The sequence below is a fragment of the Notechis scutatus genome, chromosome 3, assembly GCF_049901735.1.
Source record: "Notechis scutatus isolate UNSWTSFEM ecotype Mainland chromosome 3, rNotScu1.2, whole genome shotgun sequence".
NCBI classification, from domain to species: Eukaryota; Metazoa; Chordata; class Lepidosauria; order Squamata; family Elapidae; genus Notechis; species Notechis scutatus.
The window spans coordinates 149,148,617-149,159,963 of NC_142011.1; the positions used below are offsets into that span (position 1 = coordinate 149,148,617).

General features: G+C 31.3%; 1 protein-coding gene across 4 annotated transcripts in view; it reads right to left on the reverse strand.

The window, feature by feature from the left end:
- The window catches only part of ATP9B (ATPase phospholipid transporting 9B), a 153,029-nt gene that overhangs the window by 57,605 nt on the left and 84,077 nt on the right, over positions 1-11,347 (reverse strand). For all 4 annotated transcript variants that reach the window (XM_087961446.1, XM_026669929.2, XM_026669928.2 and 1 more), the window contains exon 12: positions 5,723-5,883. In XM_087961446.1, the coding sequence (XP_087817572.1) occupies positions 5,723-5,883 (161 nt within the window). The remainder of the gene's footprint in view (positions 1-5,722; positions 5,884-11,347) is intronic.

An 11,347-nucleotide genomic window follows, 5' to 3' on the forward strand; every position in this document is an offset into this window, starting at 1 on the left:
ATGTTTTTAATCTCAGAATGGAAATCTGAAAAAAAAAAACCTTTCAAATAACAAAACGATAAAGAATTTTACTAATTTTTGCCAATAAAAATGAAACATTTATTGTAATTTTAACTGGCTTATCTTGATTTTCTACCACTGACTTTCTTCAATTCATACTATCTACCTTCATCTGAAGGTAATCTGTAGTCCAAATCATCCAAATATTCTCTCTCATATCCCGGTTCCAATAAATCAAAAAATCAACAACGTGCAATCTTTTCATAAAATTCTAAATCTGTTGCCTTCAGGAAGGTATTTCATAGTCCTCAGTGATAATACTAGTCTTGAAATTCTTTAAATAATGAATCACTCCTCAATGAAAACCTTGATAGATTTTTCTTTTTAAGTTATAGAAATTGTCACTAATGATAATTTGGAATGCTAATTAATAAATGATCCTATGCCAATCATTTATCAATGAACAGAAGTTGGAATTCTTAGTACTGGATTACAGAAAGGATCCACATCACGTAAATTGGGAACAGGTTATGAGAATGTTCACCATCATGCTTGTTATAAATTTCTCACCATTGTATGACTATAATGTCACTCTTCAGAGTAGTTACAACTAAACTAGGTGAGGAAAAATATTGTTTTCTCAGCACGAAATACTGTATCTTGCAAACTGAGAAAATGAGAGATCACTGAAAAAGCGCAACCTTGAGAAACATGTCAGGATCATGCGCAACAACTGTGCAATTAGCTGTGCTAAAAAAGTCATTTGGAAAGACCCTACAATAATGTTATGTTATCCTGTTAGTCACTACCTTGCCAGCTTTGTAGAATGCTGATCTCCTGATGGGTTAATAGTATCCTTTCACACAATGATTTACTTAGAATAGTTTTGTAGTGTCATGCACAATAATTTCCAGCTGCCTTTAGCCCAAATAAAATTCCTTAGAATTTTTGACCTGTAGTAGCAAAAGAATTACAGGGGAAGTATAAAAACCATTTATCTCTAACTAAGCTTGCCTTATTGCTCACATTTTACTTGCTGTTGCCCAATATTTGATGGATGTAGATGTTTGATTACATGTAAACAACTGCCAACTTCAGATGATCATTATGATCGTGTGGTTTAACTTTACATTAGTGTAGCAATAACTGATAATCAGTAAAAAATCTTAAATATTCCCCAACAGCAGTAATTTTTCAGATTCTAATGGAGACAAAACTTGATTCCAATAAATATTCATGAAGCTGAAATAGGCATCTATGAAATAATGCCAACTATAGGTTACCTAGTAAGATACAATCTCAAAAAAAAGCCATGCACCATAAATATATCTTGAAAAATATAATCATTGCCATCCTGGGTTAAAGGGAAATCAAGCAGGTTTTAAACTCACTGAGAACCAAGGTTCTTAAAATTACAATATCAAGTCCCTTTTTAAATTTACTCTATTAATGTAAACCCCAAAACAGAAGCTAAGCTCTCTATTCACTTGTTTTGTTAACAATATATAATAAAATATGCATTAAAAACAAATAACTACTGAGCATTTTAGAATATTCTAAATAAATAATGAATCTGTCATCTGTGTACGTTAGGACAGTGTACTTGCTGAAGCAGCAGCTTTTGCTGAGTTTCTTCCCAAGTGGAGCAAGGCAAGAAAAGTGAGCCTCTTATAGCCTCTTATCCTTTTAGCTTTTGGGACTAGAGAAAGGATGCACAACTTTTCCTGAACTAAAAGCTAGGCTTGCTTTTAGAGACATGTGAATGACAGTGCTCAAAATGTAGGTGGGGTTATGTAAAGAAATGCCTGGGTATATAAACAGTTGCCTCAGTGTATTTAAAAATGGGCAGAAGAGTTGAAATGATCTAAAACATTGACAACACAATAAATATCAAAGGCATGTACATGAAAGATCACACAAACTCTTACACATTCATTCAAAATCGTGCCCATATATATTTATTTAATTCAGAGTTAATCAGTTGTATATGTACACTTAAACCCAAACACTCCCCCAAACCCACCACTCTCTTAAGCACAGTGAACACACATTTATTTGTTACTGTATTTAGACTGTATCTTTTTGTAAGACCTCAAGTCTGTTTTGCACAGAGGTAGTTTCTTACTTTGTCACAACAAGCCTGACTATTAGGTTATTCTGAGAGAAAATGGCTGGCCCAATGCCACCCAGTGAACATGTCCATGGCAAGGTGGCAATTTGAATCTAGATCACTATTAAGCTCCCTTTTCAAAGTCCAGCACATTCATGCAAATATTCACATTCATAGTTTCCACTATGGTCCCTCTGAATCTTATGCATTGCTATAGTAGTACTTATGTTGGAACAAGGTCAGGATGACCAAGAAACAGCAGCACCTGAAGTAGGAAAGCCTATATCCATTCCCAAACTAAGACTGTTATAACTGATACTGTTTTCTCTCCAATCCAACAATCCAATAGACATATGTACTAAGCTATCACAAAAAGGTTTCATTGCACATGAAAATAATGAGCTTACTTCAATGTATGATGTTCCCTGCCCTTGGCATCAAATTATTGTATGAAAAGTAACTTACGGTCTACTTCAGTTGCATATGTCAGTTGTTTTTGTTAATGTTTAGGGAATGGACAGCTTGCAGTATTACTTATGAAAAGTAACTTACGGTCTACTTCAGTTGCATATGTCAGTTGTTTTTGTTAATGTTTAGGGAATGGACAGCTTGCAGTATTAAGCTGAAATCTGTATTACTACATCAAAGTCCTTACTGGTAGTGTTAAGAAAACTAGGATAGTCCCCACTCCCATCAGATATATTCTAGTAAGTAGAAAACCAGCCTTATTTTTCAAAATTCTAAGAGTTTATATGTAGATTCAGAATCTCAAAAAGAGAAAATAATTTGCTAGCAATGAATTTGCTAGCAGTGAAGAACGCAATATGAAAGTTTCTTACAATTTACTTACAATTAAGTGAAATAAAATAAAATTGTCTACTTTCATGGAATGAAGTGAAATTCATGTGGTGGTTTAAGTAACAATAGTTATTAAAGAATACAATAATTTACATTCTTTTCTTGGGATTGTCAGAAAGTCTTTATGCATGGCAAAACAAAATTTAAGGGCTCCTACATTGTGAATATTGTAACTATTGCTTTTTGTTATCAATTAGTTTCATTTACACTCCACCTTTTCTTTCAGAGTTTAAAACACATCAGAGATTATTCCATAATCTCAAATGGATCAGAAAGAAGGCTACAATTCTTTCCAAGAGCTAGTGAGGAAAACAGGCTTCAAGAAGCTGTGATTTTGAAGAATTTGAAGAAGCTGTATTTCCTGTGCATAGAGCAAAATGCCTTATTATTTTGATTGCTGACAATATGGTTGTTTTAATTATAATTGTAAAAATCTATTCTTTGTTCTTTTAGAATATTAGATATATTGATTGCTACCTTCACATCAAACCAGCAATTAGAATATAAAACAAATGAAAAACTGGGATTTAATACAGAAATTTCTCTATTTTCATGTAATATATAACGGTGCTTAAAAGTTGGTCAATATTTGAATGTTCAATTGTCTGTATAGATATGACCAAAACATGATCTGTCCTCTACACAAGTCCTAAAATTAGAGAAGGATAACTCAATTAAACAAATGAATCAAAAACATAATTGTTCATTTATTTATTTAGGAAAATGTTCCAAAGCTATATATTTGTATGTAAGGTGTATGTACGTAGGATTCATTTGAAGGGAAAATTAGAGTCAGGAATTTTAATCAATGGGATGATAACTAGATGTGAATGTGGGAAGTTCTACACTTATTTAAAAAAGTGGAATTCAGAATATTCAACTATCAAAGATTAATCTTTATCACACAGCTACTGTATGTGATAATGTATTATGGATGAAACGAAGGAGATTTTTGAGGGCAGTCTGAAAAACAGTTGTTAATGCTTACCAGGCCAGAGAAGGTTACCAAAAAATTGTACTCCACCAGTTCACTGTTAGGCAGATTATTGGAGGTAATTATTAATACCACTATTATCTTTCTCAGGAAGGCTGACCAATCAAAATCACATCAAGAGCAAGGCATGTCATACTTTGAGAGGTCTCAAAGAAACCTATAGTAATATCTAAGGAACTAAAGGTCTGTTTTGTATTGCTTAATATCAGACTCATGACGCCACTATCAAAAGAACATTGAACAACAAAGGTGTGGTGCAGCAGAGTTGTAAGGAGAAAACCATTACTCCCCAAAAAACACTGCTGCCTGCGTAGTTTGCAAAAAACCACATGGATAAGCCAGACGACTATTGGAAGAATGTTCTGTGAATGGATGAGACCAAAACGGACTAAAAAATGTTATACTGGGGAAAGGCAAACACTGTATCCCAGCATAAGAACTTTATTCTATCTATAAAAAATGATGGCTTATCATGGTTTGGGGTTGGCTTGCTGACTCTGGACCAGGACAGATTGCCATCATTGATGAAACTACAAGATATGAATTGTAGCAGCAAATTTTACAGGAAAATGTCAAGGTATTTGTCTGTGAACTGAAGCTCAAGAGAAAGTGGGTCATGCAGCAAGATAACAATACAAAATACACAAGCTGTATCATTAAAAAAAATGGTTAAAGCAGAAGAAAGTTAATGTTTTGGAATAGCTAAATCGAAGTCCTATAGAAGTGTTTTGGAAGGTACTATAGCATTTTATGAAAGGAAGCCCACCAACATTTCTTTGTTAAAGCTGTTCCATAAGATTGAGCTAAATTCTCCAAATTATGTGCAGGATTGATCAAATATGTAGAAAGCCAAATTGGTATAGTGGTTAAGACACTAGGCTAGATACTAGGAGATTGTGAGTTCTAGTCCTGCCTTAGGCACGAAAGCCGACTGGGTGACCTTGGATTAGTCACTGTCTCTCAACCCAATGCAACTCACAAGTTTGGTGTTCTGGGGAAAATAGGAGGATATGGGTGTGCTTGAGTTATTATAAAAATAATAAAGATTGGAAATAAATAAATATTTGAAACATTATCAGAAATATTTAGTTTTAGTTATTGCGGCCCAATGAACGCACACCAATTAAAGCAAAGTTTCACTTTTGCTACACGCAAATGTAGCTTTGGATCATTTCCCTCAATAAACAAATGGACAAATATGTTTTTGACACAATTGTTTAACTGGGTGCTCTTTTCTAGTGTTGGAACTATGTGGAAAATAGACCATATTTTAGGTCATATTATACAGAAATCTGAACAGTCAAAAGGATTCAAAATTAAGCACTATTGTCTAATAAAATAAAACTATTTTTGAAAACCATAAGATTCTAATTATAATATCACTTTATTCCTTTTTCAACATTTTTAAATGTACCTGAAAGTAAAGCACAGACATTCTTTATTCAATAATGTATTACGGTATCTAAACAAAATAAAATCTTCCAAATATACACCATTTCAGAAATTGTATTTTCTGGTAAGATTATGTTATAAAAATACATTAATGCAACTAAATATATTGTACAGTAGGGATGAATTACCCCAACAAAATAAATAAAAGATACAACAGCATGGAGTTTCATACAATGATCCTTTAACAAACAGAGTACATAGTATATCTTCTATACCATCCTCTTGTTAAGATCAATTTTATTCACAGTAAGAACTGTATATGCATTTTTTTTAAAAAAAATCTGTATTTTATTTCATTTTATACATACCTGATTGGGATTATATAAGAAAAAAGGAGAAGAAACCGAAAAAGATTGCGGTACCATGGTCCCACAAATCCTTGCAAGGTTACCATAACAACTGAAAGTGCAACTAGAGCCAAGAACAAAGCTTTGGTCAGTTGATTCAGTTCAAGATCCAGCAAACCAACCTAAAAGGAAGCAATATATATATTTAATAACTATTTTGCTAAATAACTAAATCATTTCAAACTACATTTTGTGTTTATTTGAAATATTTGAAATAAACAATTAGAAGAACAGACAAGAATACGTGTAGCTCAAGGTTGAACTATGGAGCCCTTGATGCTCTCTGCATTTGGCTGTTTTCTTGCAGATGTTTCATTACCTGACTAGAGTAATATCATCAGTGCTAGTGAGTCTGAGTTTGCTTCCTATTATCATAGCTTATTAGAAGATTATTGAATTAGAATAATACACTGATCTTGCTGGGATAAGTCAGAAACATTATTATATTTATAAATAAACAAAAATATAAACATAATTATATTTATTATAAAATATATATTTTATAATAAATATAATCAAATGTTTGGATAATAACATAATTATTGTAGCTTCTTTGTGTCTTTATAAATTGGCTTGAGGCTTTTTCATTTATTAAAAATTATAGCTGTGTTTGGGCAAGTCTATTTAACCAAGAATAATAGATAAGAGTAATGACAGGATTTCATCACTTTTAAGCTTATATTACATACATAACATGATTTTTAATTGAATTCTTAACTTTAAAAGTCCCTAAAAATACGATTTTTGAAAAGTGAAATACATTTTTCACTTTTAAATTTTAAATACTGTATATATCATTATACCAATATTTTAATATTAGTGCATACAGGGTACTGGGATCTTTATACTCTCATAAGAATTTAAATAGATATACAGTAGGGCTAAATATTAGAGCAATATGAGATTTATCATTCATAATAAACATGGAAACATATTTGTAAGACCAATTAGAAATTATATGGTTATGCTTTTCACATTATAGCATGAGTTATGGGATACTGTATCTATATTAAATTTCTAAAGAGATTCTGCTTTGGGAAGTGGTTGTACTGATATGCAAGTGACTGCCAGCTTTACTCTTCTTTTCAACTAATTCAGGTAAAGCGGTAGGTATTTTTAATTGTATCCAATTCCTGCCAGTGGACTGGATGAGTCAAGAAATTGAAGCACAATCCAATTTATATATGGATTGCAGTTTTCCTGTAATAAAAGTAACCTATAATATGATTCCCTATGCAATTAGTTCAGACTGAATTTACTGTACTTTGCTTCTGCTATTCTTTCATGGTTCCCAAGCCACATGAAGGAGATACAAAATCCAAAAATATAGAAGAATATATCTAGTGATTGTTTATATTCCTGGTTCCAACTTTAAACTTCATTCAATGGCAAAAATTACAAAACTCTCCCCCCCCCCAATTAACCTAACTCAATCCTAACAGATTTTATTACCTTCCATATTCACTTGGATTATTACAGAAATCTTAATTAATGTAAGAGTTAAATGATTTCAATAAAATATTCAGGTTTGGCTTGTACTAAATCAGTGTATGGTGAAATGGGTGTAATAGATTAGTTTCAAATGAAATTAATTAGATTCAATTGAACTATCTTTGCTTAAATTAATATATTTGGTGTTGAATCAATACATTTTAAAAAAGGATTTACAAAAATAAAAATTGTTGAAAGTTATTTCTCCAATTATATTTCAATTACTTCTAGTTCAAAAATCATAAACTCCTATTAATTCAAGAACAGGTTACACCAGTTGATGCTTTGAATATGCAGTTCCAAATGACACTTTTGCAATAAGCTAGCCAAGATAATGATACTGCACAGAAATACCAGAGAAAGTTTAGTTTGTTAAAAAGAGTTAAGAGGGCATAATATTCCAAAAGGGAGAAAAAATGTATGGCATTAAAGTACTTCTGGAAAGTTCAGAATTCATTCCTGTTTATGGGCAGTCTCTTCCCCAGAGAACTCAGCAGCTGAAGACCACAGTGGCTGATTTATCAACTACATTTAAAAAAGCAGAGCACAACGAGAACAAATATCTTACAATATCCGTGGCTTCAACTACTATATAGTTTATGCTTGAATTATTGAGAAAAATAGGTTTCTGGATTAAAATGAAGAAAAATTAAGCCAGGGAAGTAGAGCATGTTTCAAAGCCCTGATCTTTTTGCGTTGACAAAGGCAGTCTAAGTTTCAGGCCTCGCTGAGGATCAGATGAAGTCATTATTCATTCAGTCAGGGAAAAAAGACTCAATTACCTCAACCTAAAGATGCTATCAATGAATGCAAAGTGCATATTTTACTCTATTCATCCAAATCCCATTAAAAAGTGAAAGGAATGATTTAATCTGGCCTTCTAGAGTTGGGCTTTTTTTTTTTGTAATACAATAAAGAATCACTGTCTTGCAATATGCATAACCAGTACCTCACACTTTTCTTACTCCATCATAGCTCTGAATGACTGTAAAGGCTGTACAAAACCTGACAGAAAAGAACACAAAGTTTCTTTTGAGAAATGGCATTTATGGGCCCAAATGTTATGCATAGTCTCTGTGTACACATATGTAGATAACCAAAAGGATAAAAACTTCCCTAATTGATGGAGATAGATTTGGATGCAAGTTTGGAGCTCACTCAATAAGTTTATGTGCTCTTGAAAATTAATGTAAAAGGTTTTAGAGATACTTATCTGCTTAGCTAGCATGATTGGTTATGTATACTAACACTTCTTCCATTCACATATGTTTATGGTTTTATCATTTCTATCATGTACACACACACACACACACACACACACACACACACACACACACACAGCTTTCTGATATGCCAAAAAGCAACTATGCCAAATTGTCTACATTTGTTATTTGTTCAAATATTTCATACTAAAAAGGAATTAATTTTGTAATAGTTACAAAAACATGTGATGCTGTATTAAAATGTAAACAAGCAAATTACTTCCTCAAAAATAAATTTAATTCAAATTTAATCCTAGCACTACTGTTTTTTTTAATCAATACTTGTAGAATATTTTTTTCATTTTTACCATAATATTTGTGTTGTTTTAAACAACTATGAAGACAAAATTAAGTTTGAAATTGTTAATTTTTAATCTCTTAGGGAAAATTTGTACAAAACAGAATAGTTTTGTAAAGGGGGTGTTGTAGGATAATGAACACAATAATTGCCTCTATAATCTAAAATGCTACTAATGGCAACAATCACATATCCATTTAGATCCTCTTTAATTTATGTACCAAGTTTTAAGTAGCTAATCATTTTCAGAAAAAAAGGGTTATACCAACAATAAGGGGTAAGAATAGTATTGCTTTGGTTAAACAAGGAAATATCTGTTCTCAATTATTCAATTATTTCAAATAATTGAATGAGCAAGAGTTTTAATTTCTGAATGATAAAGTTAGTGTAATAATTAAGAAACAATAGAAAATAAAAAAGCATTTGATTACATAAATAATAAAGGGGAAGTTATTAAAAGGCCATCCAATGTAAAACAAAATCATTTAAGAGCATAATCAAATAGACTTCTATTGAGAACTAATTAAAGCTGAGATAAACCCTTCCTTTTAGATATATTGATTAGACCCTAATATCAAATTGTTCTGCAAAAGTGAAGCATTCCACAAAAATATTCTTAACTGTTATTCATGGAAAGTCATCTTAAAATGAAATTAATATGTTTAGAATATAAGATGGACACACTTAAATAATCTAAAAAAGGGTATTAGAAAAACTGAAGGATGCCAGTGTTACATCTTTTTTGTAAGAGATCCACCTATCTGGATGCTTTTAAAATTAACAGTCAACATTCTCTAACTCACGGTTAATATCTAAGGTAATTGATATTCCAAGCACTATTTTTTAAATTTTCTTTTAATTTTAGTGTCAAATGTTCTTTCAAATCTAATTTTCAGTGATTCTTTCAATATTCTAACTAGTCTACTTTTTATTTAGATAAATTATTACTACACCTAAGCAATTTTTAAATATTTGCATGTATACAATACATATGACTTGTATATCATATGGATATAATATGGTGATCAACAATAATATAGACATCTGTCAAAAATCTGAATGACAGAGACACAGACACACATACACTATTCAAATATAATATCATGCTTATTTCAATCTTATTATCTCCAAAAATTTAATGAATTATTATTTCTTTCAATTCTGAGGCACAGAAGCAAAATATTGTATTGAATATGACAGCTATCATACAAAATAAAAACCACTGCTAAACCAATACTACAATATAAAAAGTACAATAAAATTGTAATTATTTAAATTAGGCAGATTTTAATCAAGTTTACTGCTTTATTTATCAGTTCATACTTGCTTGATATAAAAATATACACATTTATGCATATTTCATCTGTAGTCCAAATATCATTTTGCCTTTTGATTAATAAATACAAAGTAAAAGAGAAAAACCAAGATTTTGTCATTATCTGTATTTTGCCCAAGGCATCTCAATTATTTAATTGCAAAGGAAAGCAATGGCTGAACATGGGAATGCTTCCCAGACAACTTAAAATCTGTTCCAAACCTTCTGTACTGGATTACAGTTATTAGAACAAATAAAAAAAAATCTTGCTATATTTTAAGAAGACATAAATCCAATATAACTTGACAACAGGATATTCAGTCTGGGTACTTACTTGAATAGATGTTTATTTTTCAAATAATTTGGCTACAAATTGATATGTCAGCACATCTATTTCTATGTATTCTGAACTATTCATCAACCGTCTAAACCTAGATTTTAATAATACATTTTGTGTTTAAGGGCAATGATGCATTTATCTAAGTTCAAATCTTTGGGGAAACTAAGAACAGTAGCCTTTGGGGAAAATATCTCTATCTCTCTATCTATCTGTGTGTTCCACTAAAATGGCACTTTTAATTTAAATGAGTCAGAAAAAGGTACTGAAAGAATATCTGTGTCTGACTTGATAGGAATTATATGAAGCAAAACCATATAATGATGCTAAACAGCTGGTTAAACAAATAAGGGGATGAATCTTAAAAAGTACAACTAGTCTTAAAAATGTTTTACAAAAATATTAACTGAATTTCAACATCCTAGTTTATAAATTATCCCGTCAACTATTTCACTGTTTTGCAGAAAAATGTCAAATCACATATTAAAAGTATAAGTGTTTGTGTGATCCTTGGACACAATTTCATTCATAGCCTAATTCAGACAGCAGAGGGTGCTCAAGATTGATACAACTGATCTAAACTAGAAAATACCTTATAAAGCAAAGAACTTTTACTTCCATTTGGATGTTTCACAACTAGTCCTAGGGAACATTGCTATCCAAAAGCTTTTATAAACAAATAATTGAACACAACTTTGTTTGGACACACACACACACACACACACACACACGCTTGAAAACAGACAAATATTACTAATGTGGTTTTGATATGTGTTTTGAAATGCTTTCCTTTTGTGTCGATTTATCCTTCATGGTCTCCCTGTTCACTCCAGCAAAATGCTAATTACACCAAAATTCACACCATCTTTTTCATGTATCATGC